The 20,891-nt window shown below is 42.9% G+C and overlaps 1 protein-coding gene across 13 annotated transcripts in view; it reads right to left on the bottom strand.

Moving 5' to 3' along the window:
* Positions 1-564: 564 nt before the first annotated feature.
* The window catches only part of LOC133416510 (RNA-binding protein Musashi homolog 2), a 210,336-nt gene continuing 190,009 nt past the window's right edge, over positions 565-20,891 (bottom strand). For 4 of the 13 annotated variants that reach the window (XM_061703506.1, XM_061703505.1, XM_061703503.1 and 1 more), the window contains 2 exons: positions 6,358-6,512; positions 565-1,045 (listed from right to left, as the gene is read on the bottom strand). In XM_061703506.1, the coding sequence (XP_061559490.1) occupies positions 986-1,045; positions 6,358-6,512 (215 nt within the window). In that variant the 3' untranslated portion in view covers positions 565-985. Of the gene's footprint in view, positions 2,524-6,357; positions 6,513-10,052; positions 10,233-20,891 lie in introns of all 13 variants that reach the window. The other 9 variants (XM_061703500.1, XM_061703498.1, XM_061703493.1 and 6 more) reach the window with 5 other exon arrangements.

A 20,891-nucleotide genomic window follows, 5' to 3' on the forward strand; every position in this document is an offset into this window, starting at 1 on the left:
TACCAATTCGGATCTTCTTGTTGTTGTTATTTTTCTTCTTCTTTTAAATGTCATAAAACTTGACTGACTTCACAAACCATTTGTAAGTTTGCTGGTTCGACACTTTGTAAAACGATTGCGCTTTGACTATTTACAGAGCAACAAGTGTGTGTTGGTCTCAGGGTTGTTGCTGTCTTTCAGCACGGGGAGGAAAAAAAAAAAAAAAAGAATAATAATCAGAATCATAAGTGTTTACAGCTTTTTCTTCTATTCACACGCTATAACATGTTCTTTGACACACCATCACAAAAATATGCTATTCTCTCACTGAGTTGGTTATATGCAGTGACTGGAATAATATGTACAGCTACATTTCTTTTTCGCAAGTTTGAACTCACAATGTTGTTATATGAAATTTATTATAGCATATTTATATATTTCTAAACAAGAAAAACAACACTTATAAAAAAAAAGGACCATAAAAATATTGGAGTCCTCTTTGTATTGCCCAAAAATAGGTCATCATGGTTAACAATGAGACATCACAAGAAATAAAAGCGCTATTAAGAATGATCACTTTGTTACCCTCGTCTCCGATTTGCCCTAAAATTGATTTTTTTTTTTCTTCTCAAATCTAAGAATCTTGCACAGCGACTTTCTTGTTTTGTGTGTGTGTGTTGGGCCTGAATGCTTCATTTCTCCTTCAAGCTACCAAAGATGAAGACATTAAAAGCTGATTTCTTTTTTTTGCCATGTCGCCCGCAGTTTAAAGGGCAGAAAAAGAAAACAAACAAACAAAACCAAAAAAAAAACAACCCGAAATGACACAAATGTTGTGTGGGACTAAACTGACCGAGCGACCAAAGCACATAAAAAGAAAAGAGGCAGGTTGAAAAGAGATGTGAAACATCGAACCAAACCAGGCGCTGACGTTATAGGAGGTTTGGAATATAGTACAGCAGTGGTTCTTTTTCTGAGATGACTCAACAGTTTCTTTTCTTCTTCTTCACACGGTTACCACTTGCTCGCTCTTTTGAGCCTGTCCGCTGTGCCTCAGTAGCGCCACCTGCACACAAAGCCAATTAGAAACTTGGTCCCGTCTTTCCTGGGCCGCCAGACAAACTCTGCCGGAGAGAGGAGAGCACGGCGAGAGAGGCAGTCAATCGAGTGCAAACGTGGGGAACAGACAAAAGAAGAACATGAACGTGACGACCAACGAGCCTTCATGCAAGGCGATATGTGCACGTGCTGCAAATTGTGCATTACAAGTATTTTCACATCACCCGTTTGTCTATTTCTGTTATGGAAGGTGAGATGGAGCTGAGATTCTGATATCAATGTTCACAATCGGATGAAGAACGCAACTCGGCAGAGCTGGAGTGCAGTTTGAGTGTCGGACTCATGAAGCCACGTGACTCGTACGATATGATCCAAACAATAGGATATGATCCTTACTGGGACACGACAGTTGAGATTTGGTAGCCTCGTTCCCACCGAGGAGTACACTTCAGTCCGCTACACTACTTTATTTACTTTTTACATTCAGGTTAGTGTAAAACTTTAAAACTTTGAATGCATACGTCCAATTCCAGTACTTTTGGCACAACTTGCTGTTCTCTAAAAAGGAGCTGAATTTTCTTTTTTTTTTCATTTGCAAGGATGTCCACTTCTATGCCTTTCTGTGGCTCCTCCAGTCTCTCCGATGCAACCTTCTGATGGGACTCTTAAGCTCACTCTGGCCACTTCCTGTTTGAAGCCTTGCATTGGCGAGGTACTGTGCATCAATTGTTAGTTGTCGTCGTGGTTTCATGATGCCAAAATGCCAACAGAAGGATGAAGAGGACAGTTTAAATAGCAATTCTTATTAAGTACAGAAGTGGACTCCCCTATTATGAATTTTGTCACTCAGCTCCTTAAAAAAAAACAACAACAACAACAAAAAAAACAGTACTGTTCATTCAAAAGTTTAGGGAAGGTCACATTAAGTTCACCTGCAAAAGTTTTTAGGTTGATCCTGGAGTTGACTTTGGAGTCGTGTTTGAGTAATCTGTGGGTTTACGGCAGAGTTTTCTTCCCAAGTCGGCAACGTAACCGGAATTTGTCCATCAATTGAAACTTCATTATAATTTCATAAAAAGATGACTTTAAAGATACCTTACCCTTTACACTTTATATGTTCAACCTAGTTTGCGGTAGAAATAGCTGAATAAAATGGAGTAGAGTAAAACAAAAAAAAATGTAGATGACTAAATCTAAGACTATGAGTAAAAAACTGAATGGAAAAAGTGCCGTCAAAATGAAAGCTGTCCCAAAGTGAACTGAAGCGTACGTCTCGGTGCTACTGCGGAAACTCAGTCGCACTCAGGCTTCACCCGCTGCTGCTCTGTTATGTCGAGGAGGGCGACGACTGATGCGGTGGACACAAAAGTAAAGAGAAGACTGATAAAATGCACAGTAAATAAAATGCAATACCTCTGATGAGATGGCAAGCGGGCCACCTGCTCAATGGTATCCATTTGTAAAAGCTGTCGCAATCAAGGGGCCCTAAAAGTGTACAGTTAGTGCCGTTGTCAGTATGCATTTCAAGGAAAGAAAAGTGAGTATCATATCATCTTTTTCAGCTCCAAGGTTTCAATTGAGATTCAGTTGGATCATCGCACTTCGACAACCCTCGCTTACTGTACCATATATAACGGGGGTTCCCCCACCCAAAAATTTAAAATATGACTATCTGAGCAACAACATGTCATCGGCAAACATAATTAAAATCGGCTTCATGTTACAAAACAAAACATTTATCAAAAGGTTTTCATTTTTTTACATTTTTAACACCTGCAGCATATTATGTTGTGGACAATATAAGCCAAGCCTCTTTCAATACCAAAAGAAAGAGTGGACTCTCTGACCCCGTGAACTGTTTCATCTTTTCTCACCACGGTGACGCACACTTTCTACGACTGACAGCAGCGCATATTCTCTTTATGCCACAAACATACACGAACTCTGTTCGACTGCGAGGTGCCTGACATGACCCCCCCCCCCCAATCTTTATCTTCTACTCAAAAGCTGTACTGGTCTCAAATCCAAAGCGATGCAAGGGTCGCCATCTACAGGGATCCGTTTGTCATTACAGTGCTTTACAAACTCAAATTTGTCCTCCTCAACCCATGAAAAAAAACCCTACTTGCCGAATATATACCTCGGTTGAGGAATATACACATTCACCGAAGTGAATGAGTCAAAGTATTTTATTAGTTGAAATAAGGCCATTTTTTTTTGGGGGGGAACACCCTGTATTATTAGGTTATTCGGATATAATTGTATTATTATTATTACAAAGGAGAAAATGCACGCTCTCCCAAATCAAGCATGTTACAAAAACACCATCTAATCTAATAGATACAGTTATGCAAAAAAAACTCATATGCACAAGCACACACTCTAGTGATTAGATATGAGCGCATGGCGAGATCATAAACATCCCAGAATAAGACGACGATGGCGCTCAGCTAATCAGGCTGGCGTCAGAGTGGCTGCTGACAGGTTGGTGGAAATCACAAGCAAAGAAAGGAGCAACCCTTTCAGCTGTGATTAGCCGCTGCTATCGCCTCAATCAACTAATTGCGTTCTAATTGTCTTGCATATAAAAACAGTTGAAATCATGACGGCTTCTTCACGGGCGCTATTTTGATAGTGGCTAAAGGGATGAATAAAAGCAACGGAGCGTGACTCGGAAGTCGCGTGCGACGCTGATGACGAGGCCCCCATCAGCATTCCGCTTTGCTGCCTGATTGTGACGAGATGATTTAATAACGCTGGCGTATTGGGAAAATCCACCGGGGACGCCGACATCTCGGCTTCCGTTGTATTTGGTAACAGAAATGCTTAAAGGCAAAAATATATGTCGTGATTTTAGCTCTAAAAGTCATCAAAGCGATTCTGAATGGCTTGTCATAAGTTGCTACGGCAACCGCGGATCACCTACTGTAGCGGTTTATTCTATTGCTCGACCAGCCAGGATGTCGGCTGTGTAGCGTCTGTGCTAACGTCACTATTCAAAAAACCCAAATGATTATCCATCCGTTTTTGATACTGCTTGGACCTCATTAGGGTCAGAGGTGAGCCGGAATAATTCACTGTAATTTTTTCCAAATAATGTTATACCTTGCGCTAAGGATGACAAGTGGTACAAGAAATGGATGGATGAAAGTATCATCTCAGACTAACGCACGTACAGAGATGGACTTGGCTTCTTTAGCTTCCGACAAAGTTTGTATTAATTTGATGACCCACTGTCAAATGTATTTCAGTACCATAGAGGGAACCCGGGACTAAAAAAAAGAAAAACAAATCAATTCTTTCGAACTGTTGCCGCCATTCGAAAAAAACGATCTGCTGAGTTAAACACCAAAAACCTGCTTATTTAGCACCGACTTTTAAACGACATGCTAAATATTATCCACTGAAGCAACAAATGGAAACGAATACAAACGCTTCATTTCCGTTGGTGAATTCACTGTTGGTTAATCTGCCTTGAAAACGAGCCAGCCCGATCTTTCCTGACAAATATTTTGCTCCCTAAACTGATGCCAGCTGATTATGGCTGATAGCCAGCGGACCTAAAACAATTAAAAAGAGGTTTTGCTTTGGAAGTGTATAACAAAAAAACGGGGCTTCTCTTTTTGTTTGGATATCGTAAATTCATTATTTGTACTTGTTTCAATGCAAATCAGGAGACCTGGTCTCATACGAACCTAAATCGACGGTTGTTGCATACGGTCATACGGCCAACCAGCCCTTTCTGCTTATTTGGATTCAGTTTAATGATGTGTACTATAAAGTTTGCCACAGGACTAATAGGCTCTTCATTATCCCACCTCCACCCATATGCTAATGACTTTGGATTCCCACAAAGCAGGTGTTATTTGCATAGCCTCTTCTCCCCTAGTCAGTTTAATTGCGTCGAACTATTAAAAACATGCCCCAACAAGCCGAGCGCCAGTCCAGCAGCTCAGCCATGCTTCGCCATGCTCGGGCCACAAAACCCGGACGAAATATTCAGAGAGGTCCAAGAGAGGAGAAGCGCCAAGCAAAACAAAGAGTTCGCGGAGCGTCCGCGTCGACAGCCGTTTTCGGACGGGAGCGTGACAGGGGCCGGCCCATTTACTGGCTCAGCGGCTTGAGGAGCAGCAATCGTGTAAGGGCCTTTTAGACACACAATAAATACAAGTCACGGACCACTTTGGTAGCCTGTAGGCCTCGCTTCAAATTGTTCCTAGTTAGTTAGTTAGTTAGTCAAATTGAGAGTCAAAGGCCTGTGTCCACTTTTTGGAACTGGGCCCTAATTTTTAAATCATGCAGGGTTTCATTACTTCAGCCGGCTTTGTATTTTTCCAAGACATTGTGGCCTGTTTTTCTGTCTAAGCCGTGCTGTCCCGATTTGTTTGATTTATCATATCTAGGACGAAACAAATAAATGTAGGTATTTATTGTTTTTATGGCCAAATGTCAAATAGAAAGTAAGATTATTGATTCAAAAGTGTCTCTGTGATTGGCCGGCGCTCAGTTTAGGACATAGTCCACTGCGCCCAAAATCAGATTGTGTAGAGTCCCTAAGGAGGACAAGCACTATAAAAAACAGATGGTGTGGATGGATGTTGAAAAGTGACTTTTAAAATCTGATTTCAAATCTCCAACAAGCTTTTTGATATGGTTGTCTTGTTAATGACAATGAATGTATTTGAGTGAAAGAAAATTCAGACCATTACCGCTGGGCTGGGCGCTTCTCTTTTTTGGCTAACCAAAATATAGTCAGCTGAAAGTAGACATTCAGGGCCAGAGTCATCTATTGTCATAATCTATCTTTGTTATCGTAATCTCTAACAGCCCTGCTCGTCTTACATTTTTAGCTTGACGCAGCAAGCAGCGGCTAACCGGTCAGTGAAACAGCAAGTGTGTCAAGCAGCGCCAATTGGACAAGGACACCGATGGAGACGAAAACTGCTTGGCGGCGAGGTGAACCCAAGGCTTGGGACAGCTGGGTTCCTAAAAATAACATACATTTTTTTTTTTTTTTATGCAAGGGTGACGCATAGGGTGAAGTGAGGTAATTGGTGCCACTGCTGAGGGAAATAAACATTAGCATTTGACACAAATAACTTTAAAAACTAAGATTAGGTTTGCCCTGATGGCAACACAGGTTACTGAATTGCCACTCGAGTGGATTCAAGTAAGGGCACCTTTTCAATAAAAGTCCATGAACGCCGCCTCACTGAGATAAATGGCACAAAATGAGTCGTTTGCAACACAATGTCAGTAAAATTAGTGGACTTTCGAGGCCAAGGTGCACAGAGACATAGGCAAAGATCGCCTACTCACGGTGATGCTGGGGCCGAACCCGGAACCGGGCTGCGGGCTGGCGGCGCTGATGAAGTTGCCCACAGCTGAATCCTGGCTGCCGGGTCCGTAAATGTCGGCAACGGGCCCTGGGCTGTTGGTGCTGTGGAAAGCGCCGGGCCTTGACGGGTTGGCGCCTGCATGCAAACACAACGTGGAGCAGAGCAGCTCAGAAACCACCTTACAATCAACGGTGTACTGCTTACGCTCCAGTCCACTAATAGAACTCATCACTGGATTCATGAGAAACGCATGACAGCCAAATGGTGCCTGATTTTCTGATTTCGTTTCAATTGACATCAAATGAAGAGGTAATCCAGTATGACATTCTATTCCTGTTAGCGCGACATGCTGCGTTGTATCATTAACATCCACTTAGAATCATGCGCGACACAAAGCAAACACACTGCTAGAAACTCGCAGCATGCTTAGCAAGTTCAAGTACGGTTGCGGTGTAAAAATGCTAACATGCATAATGAGAAGGAATACTCGTCAACAAGGAGAGTGACGCACGCCATCGGATAGCCCCCCCCCAATTTGAGCAGCAGCGTTTATTGCCTCTGTTTTATTGTACGACCTATCACGACAAGTACCCACTTCATAAACATGGCCATTACTTCTGAAAACACTTGGAGCCGTGTGTCAACTTGTCAGTCCTCTGCAGTAACTTCACGGCCAAAACGTGCATTAGACAAGCGGAGGTAGGCATCGGGGGAAATATAAAAGCTTGACCTGTGTTCATTTGCGGGTCCAAACTCAGGGGACCAAAAAAAAAAACCCCCCCCCCAAAAAAAACGTACATGACTTTCCCACCTTTTCCCTGCGAGTAAGAGCAACTGAGACTACTGAAAAGTCTTTTGACAATCCAGACGAATACTAAAGGCTCATAACAGCGGCACCTAAGGAGGGATGGGTGGGGGGCAGTGGGGGTTGAAAGACAGCCGAGGAGAGAGGAAAATGTGAACGTCGTCACAGCGCTCTCCTCTGCTTTCAGCTCCACATGCCCCGTTGTCAAGCCCCCACACTTAGATGGCAAAAAGCTGCTTTCAAAAAAAAAAAAAAAAAAAAGAAACCCCACCGAAAAAACCTTGATCTTCTACGCAGGAACTCCGCGGAATCTGTGCATGCGTCAGGAAAATACCATTTAACAGTGTAGAAAATAATGTTAACATTAAACCTCCATTCTCAGTGTAAGCAATACAACTAAATACACTACAAATTGCTTCTGATTAAGTGTAAAGCGGTTTAAACGGCTAGAGCTGCTCGTGCCATTATCTTGTCTGCAAACAACCCAGTGGGCTGCCATCTCATATGGTTCATATTGATAATGCAAAGACTGCATGTGTTCTGTCTACGGCAAACAGGACAGAACCAAGAGGATACTAAACATTAAATCCCATTCTTATTATTTATTATCTTTAGAGCGACATATACTGAATGCTCGGGATTTCCAAAAAAAGGATCTATCTAAAAATTAGTACTAGTGATATATTATCTTCTTTAATTAATCCCTACTCAGTAACAAGGGAAAATATTTTATGATGGAGGAAACGGTTCATCGCTTAGACGCTATATTTTGCACAAACTGGACTATTTTCCACCAAAAAGATTCACAAAATAATTCCAAATTGGTCATAAAATAACATAACATAATGTAAATAATTTCCAAGCCGCTAACCAGGTAATAATAAAAAAATGGAAACACATATAGTTCAACTAATTAAAGTGCATCAAATATGAAATGAATTTCATGTTTTAAGGCACGCATAGCGAGTACACTTCATGAAAACGTGTTACGATGTGATCAAGCTACGTTGATTGCCTGCTCTGGTGCAAGCAAGCCTGAAAAAGGAGATACACATTCCACAGAGCGTTTTTTTTTTCTTTTTCTTTTGCCCTTATGAAGCCCTTTCCTATTCTGCTCTGCTCTCCTATAAAGCCACGTAACTCGGTGTAGACAATTACATACAGTCCATACAATGTGTGCATTCGGTGTGAGGAATCTGCATCCTGCTGTGCAGTTGCAAGAATAGCTCACGCATGCAAATTGAGAAAAGAAAAAAAAAAAAAAAGGTCCGTCGGGAGCAAAGGATGCTGTGATAACGCGTGTTCTGTATTATATGACGCAGCACAGGTTCAGAACTCCCATCACATCTGTGGACTTGACACCATACAGCCCGTCTGTGTGTTTCTACTGTTTGCTGAGCTACATTTCGTACCGAGCGGCTGCCGTAAATGCCAACGTCTACCCGCTGGCCAACGTGCTATTAAAGGAAGGTTTGGACTTGTCCTCCAGTCTGAGAAGGCCACGCTTCCCTCCTCGGCTTTCTTCATCATTTCCCTTCTCCTCGTGAAGGTGAAGTCACAGCTTTGAGTCTTTGGCGAGTAACAAGGCGAGCAAGTGCATATGAGTCCCGAGAGACGTGGCAGCTAAGCACCATGTGTAGGTCAACACTGTCACCTCCAATGAGACACAGCATTCCACTAAATCACACTCCCTTTACTTAGAACGAAAGGTACTCGTGAGTGGTCATGCCAGTGACAACAGGCAAATTGATCAATAAAGTAGGCTAGAATTGCATAACTAGTGTTTGATATCTGAAAATATGCTCCCTCAAAGGAGCTAAATTCTACAACATATTTACACACTGACCAGGTGTATCTAGCTCCTTTTTGTCAGAGGGCTGGTATGACATATGATATGATAATCATATAAATGTGTAATGTTACATGTACACAATTGGCCCAGCATTTGATTGGTATCAGATTTTTAGTTCTTTTTCTTTAAACAACAAATTGAATTTGTAAACAGAAGTCATTGAAAATCGTGACAACTAAGATACAATTGTTCAATTTATGTTAAAAAGGGGTTTGGTGAAAAAAAAAACCAACAAGATTGTAATATCTGTTAAAAGGAGCACATTTGGTAAAACGTTTCTGCCAGAATGAAAGGAAAAAAATCTATTTCGCAAGGAACATAAAGGAAACTATTTGCTTTCATGGGCCACATAAAATGTTGTGGTGTGCCAGATGTGATCCCCGGGCCTTCAGTTTGACACCTGTGACCTGCGCAGTGAAATGTCACTTTGCTGTTGACTTAATGTGAACGTGTACTTTTAAAAGTCACGATTAAATTTGTGAAAAACGTCTTGCATAATGCTGCGAACTTACTGCTCAAACCTTAATCACCAATACAGATCAGCAATTCAAATCACTTGAAAGCAATACAACATCCCCCCCCCCCTACCCTCCCGGCCAGCCCCCCCCCCCCCCCACCCCTCCTTTCAGATAAATCTGAAGTGTGCTGAAGAGCCAAGTGTCATTTACGACGTCATCAGTAGTCGCACGGCTCACATGCAAGTGGTGAATAACATTCTGTGTCAGGCCCTGGTATGCAAGCTTGCAATACAACGTCTCAAAGAAACAGACAATCTAAGTAAAGTTTTCAAAAAAAGAGGGCAACATGCACTTTCTCAGCAAGACAGATTGATTTTGCCTTTTTGTTTAAATGGGATAGGGGGTATCTATATATTGACAAGAGCAGGAGGAAAAAACAAACAAAACAAAAAAACAAAGAAAGAAAGTGAAAGATCTGCCATCTGCATGGAGTAATGTCATGAATCAAAGTGAAAAGTCCGAAGAAAAAAAAAGGGTAAGATAGATACGCATATACAAACCTGGGTTCTTAAACTGATCCGGGCTGTGTAGGTGCTGGAGGGGGGAGTTGCAGGCGGAGGTGGCATGCTCACTGTGCAGCATCTGAGCCGCCTGGGGCCCCAGGGAGCCATAGTCAGCAAAGGAGCAGGGCCCCCCCCTTTGGTCACCGGGCGCGGAGTAAAACCCATAATCGGGGAGGCCTGGGAGATACAGTAAAGGTGGGGAGGGGGAGGGGACTCCATCATTGTGGAAATTCAACTTTGTCAATGTCAAAGTCAATGTCCAGATTGTCGAGCGGCTTCTCCTTGTGTTTGTAAATCCACCCCCCCCCCCCCACCCCACCCCGACGCTCCCCCTCCCCCACCCACGTTTGACACGCTCAGCCGCATCCTAAACGTCGCCACAATTATTCCTCTTGTAGCCCTGACATTTATTTTTTTATTTATTGTTTTTTTTTCCCCTTGCAGAATTGACCAAGGTTGCGTGCGCGTTTTTGTGTGTGTGCAATCATTTCGAAGTGAGATGAAACTGAGCAATCATTAAAACACAGGTCAATACGTTCTCATTTCGAAGGGACAATTCTCTGTTGACATACCTGAAGGAAGCCTGAATGAAAGAAACACAAAGCGCACCGATCGATAATTAATTTAATGGCTCCTCTTTGACCAGCGAGCGAGAGATGATAAGGCGTGTATGTGAATGAGATACAAATACATCGGTGTCGACTGATGCTGCGCGTTTCCCAATGTGATCCAAACACGTCCCCCTCCTCCTAATAACGCTCCCCCCGACACAGATGGCGGATTATCAACAGTTTAGAAAATGTCATTCAGCAGTAAGTCGTGCTGACATTTATTGCATGTCCTCTTAATCGGAGACAAGCTGCTCATGGAAAGAGGGCAATTAAAGCAAACGTCCTCCTCACGCCTCTTTTTTAGATAGCAGCTTTAATCTACTCAGGAGGGACTCAGCCCGGTGACACCGACTTCTTCCGTCACCGCCCTCGACCTCCCCCGCCGTCGCCGTGTGTTTGTGTTTTTATTTGGCCCGCGGAGCAAGCAGCCATCGGAAGCCACTTCACCTCTACCCACTCGGAATGATAAAGTCCACTTGTGCCAAATGGAACGCGAGCAGCAGCCATGTTTCTCCCGCCAGTGCTTTCTAGCACTCTGATCTCGCCACTTGTGGGCTGTCGGCCCACTCGTCAAATTATAGGATCCGAATGCAGCGGGCTTCCCACGTTCGTCGCATAATGCCTGACACGTTGAACAAAGCTCAAGAGCCGATCATTACATTTAGTTCACTTAGAAAAAAATTTCACTGAAAATTGATTGGCCTTGCTAATGAGGGGAAACGGGATCAATGGAGTAATTTTAATGGAGGGTGAAAATATTTGACAATAGAACAAACTGCGTTAGTGGGATTATGGATGGAATGGCAAATATGTCCCAAAGCATTCTTCTTTTCACATGCACACGTGTGCAAAGTTCCTCTTCATACATTGTTGGTTGTTACTGATGCAGACTTACTACGGCTAAAACCTTGGCCCTTGAGTTGGGGGATGCCATGTGAATCCGATCCAACAAAATTGATTCAAATCACCGACAGCGGGAGATCGAACCGCTGGACGAGCTACCGGTGTGTACAACCAATGTGCAATTGGCTTTGTCATTTTTGAGCAATCCTGTCCTGTCCTGTGCTATCCTGTCCCAAAACTGTCCCACAACATACTGTTTTGTCAAAATGACTGCTGTGAAAAAGGACATTAAAACAAGACACAAAAAAGTGGTGGCTAAAGACTTCTGTAAACTACATACTGTACACACTTTAAATCACAAAACAAGTTTGATGACATACTACTATTAGACATTCACAGTGACAAAGTATCTCGTGAAGCTATATGTTAGGTGTTGAACGTCTAAATATTTGTTGTACTCGACTATAATGTGATAAAAGTTGAGTCGAAGTCGATTAATCGATGATGTCATTAATATTTTTTCAGCTCCAGGTCTCATTCTTGGTAAAATATTTTCCACACGCTTGTATCATAGTACAAGTGTCACCACACATTGCCGTAAAGCGACACTAATGCACCAACGTAATGTTGGTGCTTGTCATATCGTACAACTTCTAAGATGAAAAAAGTTCCCGTTAACATAGAGTTGCTGTCCGCGCGTGATTGGACATGAACATTTTGGCCACGAAGATGGAGCTCCGCTTTGCGCATGAATATTTCAAGACTCGGAATAGCCGAAGCTAGCATCGCTAACGGCTATTCTCATTCACAACCTTATTTGGATAGCTGTACGGAGGCTGTGTCGCCTTGTTGGCGACAGCAGACGGTCGAATCAAAAGTCAGTTGTGCGATTGGAAGACGAGATCGATGCCAAAAAGCGATTTATTTTATAATTTAAACATCGACACGAGGCAGTATAGTTGACTGGTCGACTACTTGACTAATCAGCTAAACCACTCATATGTATCAGTCAAATGTTTGGATAGACTTTCTCATGCTATTGAATGACAAAGTGTTTCCAAACTTTTGAGTGTTACTCTATATAACCTAAATAAAAAAAAAACAACAACAATCACATTCCAATAAATAATTGAAAAAAAGAAAAAGAAAAAGAAATAATCGATAAACTATGAAGCCCATTAAAACAAAAATATTTGGAGACGATGCAGCATCTGTAGTTGCACTGAGCAAGGACTAAGCAGTGTTTTGTTGGCCGTCTACAGGCTGCTGGACAAAAGCGCTTCTCAGACACTCGTGCACAAACATGCCGGCCCATTCTCAGAGCCATATATTTTCATCAGTGGCTATCTGATCCGTTATGCAGGACGAGACCGGGCAGATTGTCCCCACAGCTGCATAAGTATCACCAATCATATCAGGGAGCCGTGGACCGTCCCATTATTAATATTCACACAATCTATCCAGAACAATGGGCCTTTCTTAGGCTCCTTTTTTTTCAGTGGCCACTAATTGGATGTAATTACTCATCTACAAAACAAATGAGCGTGCCGAGGTTGCCTTGGAGACTAGATCAGGGGACCCAGCAGTGCGAATCATTCACAGGGCTTCATTTATACTGATAATTATCTCGCCTCCACAACCCCTCCACCATATTCCCCTCCTACCCTCAGCAACCAAAACTAGCTGTTAGGCGGCGGCGGGGTGGGGGGTGGTGGGGGCCCTGCGGTCATCTGTTTCTGACATCATCAGGGTGGCGCTCTCCAAGTGGATAAATGTCCTGCACTGCTTGCCACTTTGCCAGGTGACTGCCTTTAAGGAGGAATCATCAACCTTGAAAGCACTGCGGCCCTTTTTGTCCCTCGCTAGTTGGAACACGAAACTAATCACGCTGATGATAAAATATAACACCGTATACAACCACCGCTTTCCCCTAAGGACTTCAGCAAGTCGACTTCACCAGTGTGTTCCGAAGGCAGCATCAGCAGCCCATTAGGAGCTGCTGTACTCTTCAAACTGATTGACGGGCCTCTTAACACTGGCACCACAACCTCTACTTGTAATTTTGTCATACACCGCCGCAATCAGCGCTGATTGCAAAGTCATCGGAAAGTTACATTTTGACCACACATTTTTTTTCTTGGTGTGCATGACTAATCAATCTGAGGAATATTAATGCATCAACTGTGATTGATATACACTCACCGGTGCCACTGGGTACACCTGCACAATCCCATCCCATCCAAGAGTAGCAAGAAACATTCATCCTGTACAAAGACATTCATGCTCCCGTTTTGATGGCCACCGTTTGAGAGATTTAAAAATACGATTATCATTACGGCAGCACAGTGGAGTCGTGATTGCTGCTGTGAAGAGTTTCTCTTCTATACTTAAGCTTCCTCCCACATCCCAAAAACACACATTTGGTTAATTGAAGTGTGTCCATAGATTTGAATGCGAGCGTGAAGGTTTTTTTTTTTTGTCTCCATGTTCCCCGGAATTGGCTGGCGACCAGGCCAGAAGTCAGCTGGGATAAGCTCCAGTTCACCCACCACCATAATGAAGACAAGCGCCATAGACAATGGATGGATTATTATTGTGGTTGCAGTTTACAGTGGCGTCCAACTGCACATATGGCACTTTTCTTTTTCGCTTTGGTTTGTCGGGGTTTGTTTTCCACTTCAAAACTTCAAAATCTCAAGATCCATTTTGAGGGAAACGACACCACACTGAATGCATCAGTCGGAAGAAGACAAGCTAGCAACAAACAACAACGGAGGGGAACAACGGTCTCCTGTATTTACGTCTCGGCGTGTGGCTTCTGGCCACGGCAAGGAGACAAATTTTAACCAAGAGGAACCTGAGGGTAAGATAACATTAGTGACTAAGTGCAAAAGACAAAAGACGGCTAGTGCAAATAAACACATAAAACAAACAATCAATGGCTGAAATGTCAAATGTCTCTGCGATAGAGAAAAAAAAAATTCCCCCCTCCTCACTCAACCATCTTTCCTCTGTGTGACGTGCATGCACTCATGGCCGACAACGAGGCGCTCTAAAGCGGCAGCGCCAGTTGGCTATCCGAAGGGAAGATGCATTTTTGTGGTGCGGGCATAGCTAGCTCGCAAAGTGCATGCCACAAATACACGCGAGGGAAGTTGCTCAAGTTCTTAAATCGTGAGGGAGGGGCGACTCACGCCGGGTCCGAGGTGCGTAAACGGGCCATAATTTAGCCACGCCCCAAGTGCATCAGGAAAATCCAAATAGTGAAAAACAGCTTAATACTCTATCCCCGCAATTGAGTACTCGATAGTTCTCAGTCTATGCGCATATTTTCAGCAATTATTCTGTATAATGAATTCAGAAAAACTCACTTTAAAGGGCATGAGATGGCATATGGTAAAATAAACCTGTGTATCCACCTGTTGCCATTCATTTAACAGAATAAATCATGGCTTCCCGCGACAATATAAGCTTTGTGTTCAATTAAGAGGCCGGGGATTTAACACCAAGTCAATTTATGAGTAAATTAAGATGAGATCATCATCATTTTTCCTATCCATATTCTTTTTTTTTTTTTTTTTTTTTTAAATAAAATGGATGCCTTGGCTCAATAAAAAGGTCGTGCAACGCCGGTGTAAATGAGTATTGGCATGCAGAGTTGATGGGTTTGTGCCGAGGCTCACCTGCGCATGTTTGCTTGTGACTATCAAACAGCTCTGCTCATTTCTACGAGGAAGGCGCTCACTCCTCCGCCTTTGTCGCAGTGCCAGTCAGATTCCTCGGTGGCCGTCAAACCACATCAACCCGACAGAAGATGTCAATAAACCTGACACGCTGCTTCTCAAATTAGCATTGTACTGTCGGGCTCCCGTAATTAGCTTTTCCATTTCCACCAATGTCATTTCAAAACCGCGTGATATAAACTAACAGCTCTTTTTGCTGCCTTGCCTTGCTTTCACTTTCCATTTGAAATAATCTTTTCTGAACCAACGGCTGAGTAATTAACAGCACTAGACAGCCTTTTCAGAGAGCGCAGACATTTCATAAATAATACATATTTAATGTCTTGTCATTTTGTGTTCAGAGAAGCTTGGCTAATGAATTTTAACAGATGATTTCTTCTTGCATTTATTCACTCATACTCATGCCTGTCTTTTGTGCCTACTCATTTTATACCTTTTTTTTCTTTTCATAGCGTTATTTCCAGTAATGAGCAAACTCAACAGAGCTCCTGACTAATATTTAGCGGGAGAGGGAAATGTGTAACACTGCGTGCTGCAGACTAGCTGCTGCCCACGCGGGCCCCACTAAACTGATGGTAATGAACAGTGAAGGCGTCTGGGATACGTTCTGCTTGTGACGGAGAAAGTAAACCGTGAGGTGACAGCCCTGAACCTCAGCCTCAAAATAGTTCCAGCGTTTCTGCTCATGTTCATATGAACTCATTAGGGATGCAATTTCAGACTTTTACTGAAGGCTATTGGCCATGTACTGGAGAGAAAGCAATGAACGTTAGCAATTGCAAACATTTCATCAGTCGATACTAACTATATTATCGAGGAGAAATGTATTACAATAATGCCTAAAATACGTTTTTTTTTATGAGTGGTAATAATAATAATATTATTATTATTTTTAAAAATAAATCCCTGCAAATGTTGACATTTTCAAATGAGCACGTCAGCAACATTCCTTGCAATTCACAATGTCCCATAACCGGTGAGCTATTTTTAGAACAGGCCTGCGGGCTCTTCATGTGAGCCTCGGGGGCGAACTTGTGCCCGTGGGCACCATTAAGGTGACCCCCGGTCTAAAGGATTAACTGTCAGCATTTTGCTTTGTTTGGTGTGACGCAACCACAGAAGAGCACCCGTGATTGCACAGGAGAAAAGTCCAACGAAGGACTTAAATGGAACTTCGAAACAGAAATGGGACAAATGAGACCACTCGCTACTTGTACTGTAGCGAGTGGTCTCATTTGTTGCAGCTCAAGTTCGATGCGGTTTAAGCAACCAAAAAGATGAAAACAATCACAGAAAAAGATTGGAATGTACACCCGAAATCTGTTTTATTTTAGAGAATCTTCTTTTTTTTCCCCTTTTACAATTATATAGCAATTAGGAATGTTAAAAAGCGGGATGCATAAAGTTGCCTTGCCTTTAGGAAGTCCCCCTTGGCACTTTCTGAAACGCTCCACCTTTATTGACATGTACGACAGTTAAGAATGTTAAACTATTCTTTAAAACACAGTACGACAGTTCGGCACACTCGATTTCTGTTCATTTATATTGTGTAATATTAACGAAACAGCGGTCGGTAAAGTTCCAAAATGTATATTCGGGTATTGTGCACTACGTGCAGACAAGCTCTGTCCGTGTTTAGCATGCAAATTCAATGGCTTATCTTCTTTGGGCACCAGAGGATGTCTTTGCTGGTTGAGCTAAAACTTCATAAAATAGTGGGCATATTTTTCCAACTAAACGAATTATGGAAGAATGACACAACATTTTGCAGAAGAAAAGGTTGCTCAGTATTGAACGTCTGTCCAATATTGGACCAGATTCACCTGAGCCAGCTAATTACCAAATGCAAGCTCGCTGCTGTTTATTTCTCGCAATCACAGTGGCCTACGAGTGTTACAACTGCAGGGGGAGCAAGGGAGCAGAAAAACAAACAATTGTCCTCACTGTGGCACGAAGCCTTCAAGCGTGCTTCCTTTGAAGAGAGCGTTATGTATGCACACCCCGGAGGGCAAAGCCGCGACGTCCCTAAAGGGATGCGCCCGTAACCTCCGAGCATCTGCTGCCCACAGCTGCCGCGGCAAAAGCGCAAAGGGACGGTTTGCCCTCTCCTGTGTGTGTCACAACTTTTCCCGGGCCTTCGACAAAAACCCAAGTGGGACGGTCTTAGCATGCCCGCTCCTGTTCAACCCGGCAGCAAATACACGGAAGAGGGCTCCTGGCTCACCGGGTTTGAGCTCTGCGGATTAACACGTGGATCAAATGGAACCCAGATTGATTGAGGCCAGAACACACAGCCATTCGTCGGGTTCTCCCAAGCACCGCCGAAGATCACTAAATGACTCGGGAGGAATTTCCAGAAACGACCGTCACATAAGTTCTCTGCTTTTCGTGTGAAGTAAAAGAGGCAGGCAGAGGAGGGGGAATGCATAGTAATAACAATAATAATAATAATAATAATAAAAGGCCTGTCACAAAGAGACGAGATTAATGCAAGAAGAATCTTGATTTAGCATAAGTACTTCTATATTTTATAATGCCGTGGTATTTCTGCAGCGGCAACCGCCTTCCCACTAGACTTACTGCACGTAGCGAGCGCTGACACCTGAACGGCATTTTCTGAACACCGGAGGTGAAGCTGAGATCTGAAGCCGACATTTGAGCTTAGCAGGAAGCTCCGAGGGGATCAGGAAAAGACTTAAAGCAGCCTGGGACCCGCCGGAACCTTCTTCATTCTTTGTATTTTGCTCTGCTTCTCTCTGACAATGCCAAAAGCACAGGCTATTTCCGTAACTTTAATGGAGAAACAAACAAAACAAAACCGCAGCTGAGGCTGTGTTCCTATTTCATTAGCCGGGGATCAAATAAATGCAGTGGGGAATATTTTTCGGCGTGTTCATCAATATGCAACATAGTTAAATGTCAAACATTAGACACAACCATCCTCAAAATGGTGGCCACGACACAATCGTTGAGGTTCATCTTAAATAGCAACAGCATAGGTGGGCACCCAGAACGCAAGCCACTGCATCGCTTTCCTCAGTGGATATACGGCCAACGGCGTACGCGGATGCTAACGTTCGGACCTACGCAGAAGCAAAGCAGTAGTGCTGGGCCAATTGATCCAAATATCGATAATATCCATACTGATGTTGGTGTTGATATTGGTCGATATGAGATCCATACTTTATTTGATGTTTTCCTCCTGTATGCACTGCTGCTGTTTTGTCAAATTAGCCGACTTAAACGCGTTAAACATTTCAGAAAAATCACTGGCTGGGAAAAAAAAACGAGCTGCCCAAAGGGAGAATGGGAGGAGACAAATCCCTCACCCTCTGGACGCAAAAAACAAAACAAAACAAAAAAACAGACCCCCCCCCCCCCCCAAACAAGAGGCAGAGTTGACTGGTACAACTGTACGACGAGGCCTTTCAGTCCGGCAGACGACATCCAGCTAAATATTTCAGTCATCCTCAGCATTAGATATCACATATGAATTTCAATGTGCCACTGGCCGTTTGTTACTTTAGCCAACTCAAAGTATAAATGAAGTTTAGACCTCGATGCAATACATTTTATACCACAGAAACGTGTTATTTAAATGACCACATTTACGCCGTATGATTACAATACAGCTAAGATTTGATTTTCTATAAAGATATTTTTGTCTTCACTGGAAAAGGGACACTGTCTACTTGCTACAGTATATTTACTCTCTAGCAAGTGAACCAAAACTTTTATCCTTATTCCTGGGTTATAGCTCATTAATAATCCCAAGGATGAAAGGCACAAAACACTTCAAGGCCATAAAAATGAATTCAGATTGATCAATTTCACGATGCATCAACCTTAATTATTAAAAAGTATCAGCATCAACATCAGCGATACTGACCCGGTATTTACAGTACATGGTATTGAACCAATACCAAATCTTGCCGTATCGCACACCACGACAAACAAACTTTGCAAATGAGACAAAAAACACCTTGAAGTGTCTGCAAACACCTCCGGTGGCCTCCAGTTTGAGCCTCCTTGAAAGCTGTGGCAGAGTCAGAAAGTGCAGGGGACCTTTCTTGTTTTGCTCCCCAACTATCGTCTCTCGGGCAAAGCCCCGGCGAGCGGTTCAAATACACCTCGTCACCACCATCCTTCTGTCGCGGAGAGGTGAAGTGAGCACGCTGTCACGTTGTCTGCGGAGCGTCGGCTCAAGTGGCCCGTGTCATGGACACAAAATATTGTCAATGTCCTGCCAGCAATATCGACGGGTCACTTATGAATCTAGAAACAAAACACGACACAACGCACCGGTGCTCTACGTTCGACAGGGTATGTCGTTTAGAGCTTTTACGTCCCGTTTGGTTTCGGAGCGTGAGCAGTCGAGCTCGTATCCTCTTGGGTCGAAAGCCATGTTTCCACCGAGTGAAACATTTCAGCTCGCACGGCACGGTTTGGAGCGGCAGTCCCAAATAGAACCGGCACGGAAGTCATACGTTGCTCTACACTAAATAATGCACTGCAACATGTTATTCGCTGTTGTATGTCATTTTATGACTGCTACGTCACAACATAATGCTGCCCAAGACATATACAATGCGCCACCCCCAAATGAATCAAATTAAAACAATTTGCATTTACTGTACTTTAGTGTAGTGTAGTCCAAAATGAGGCTGTCATATACTCGGTATAAATATCCCAGTGTTTAAGTTAATATTACATGTGAGGAAAAAACTTAGCAAAACAGTGTCTTTCATGGAAACAAATGTTTTCTCACTTATTTGAAAAATATTTAACACAATATAAATATGAATAATATCAGGGTCAAGGTGTTCGTCTTTGCAACGATAACGGAGCGATGCTGTGCAATTACAGGTTGTCCTTCGCTGTAAAATATTAAACGGCGTTGCACCTTCACACACTCTTGATGTTTGATGGGTTTCCACTTTTGGATGCAACCTGTTTGCAAGTCTACGTACAAATTAAACCACTCTGTGGCACCTCGGCTATGTTAAATCCAAATCATTATCTCCTTTTTTTTTTTGACACACAAAATTGTCTTTGGTAGCCCCAACCGTAGCCTTTGTTTCGCTCCATTTTATTTTTCTTCGATATACCGTAAAGACTTGATATCCTAGTACCAAACTGAACCTGCTTGGTGGCAACAGGCCTCAATCAGTGGACTTGACTGTTCTGTATGTGGTGCTCTGTCGGAGCTGTAGGTGGAGTCAAAGCACAAAGAATCCACACTTATTCAGCAGGTAAGACAGTCGTGTAACTTTGGCAAACTTTGAGCCAAAACAAAACAAAAAAAAAAAGGCTTTTGTCTTATGGGAAGCAAGATTACTACAAACGGGTACATCAAGCGATCGTGCTGAGTCACTGTGTCTTGAAAAGAAAAAAAAGGGACACCTGGATGTGCTAAAACACGTTATGAGGAGCGTGGATCACAAACACGATAAGTCATGGAATAATTGCATTTACAAGTTCGGGTACAAGGCAATTTGGCTAATGGATACTTCATCCTGAAAGTTGAGCTCATATTGCTGCTCCCATGATTGTCATTTGATTCTATCATGCACAGAAAAAATCCCTGACACTGCTTAAGTAGTCAAAAACACCATGATGTCACTGTTTATCAGCCCCTG

This window comes from Phycodurus eques, chromosome 17 (assembly GCF_024500275.1).
Source record: "Phycodurus eques isolate BA_2022a chromosome 17, UOR_Pequ_1.1, whole genome shotgun sequence".
In the NCBI taxonomy this organism is placed as follows: Eukaryota; Metazoa; Chordata; class Actinopteri; order Syngnathiformes; family Syngnathidae; genus Phycodurus; species Phycodurus eques.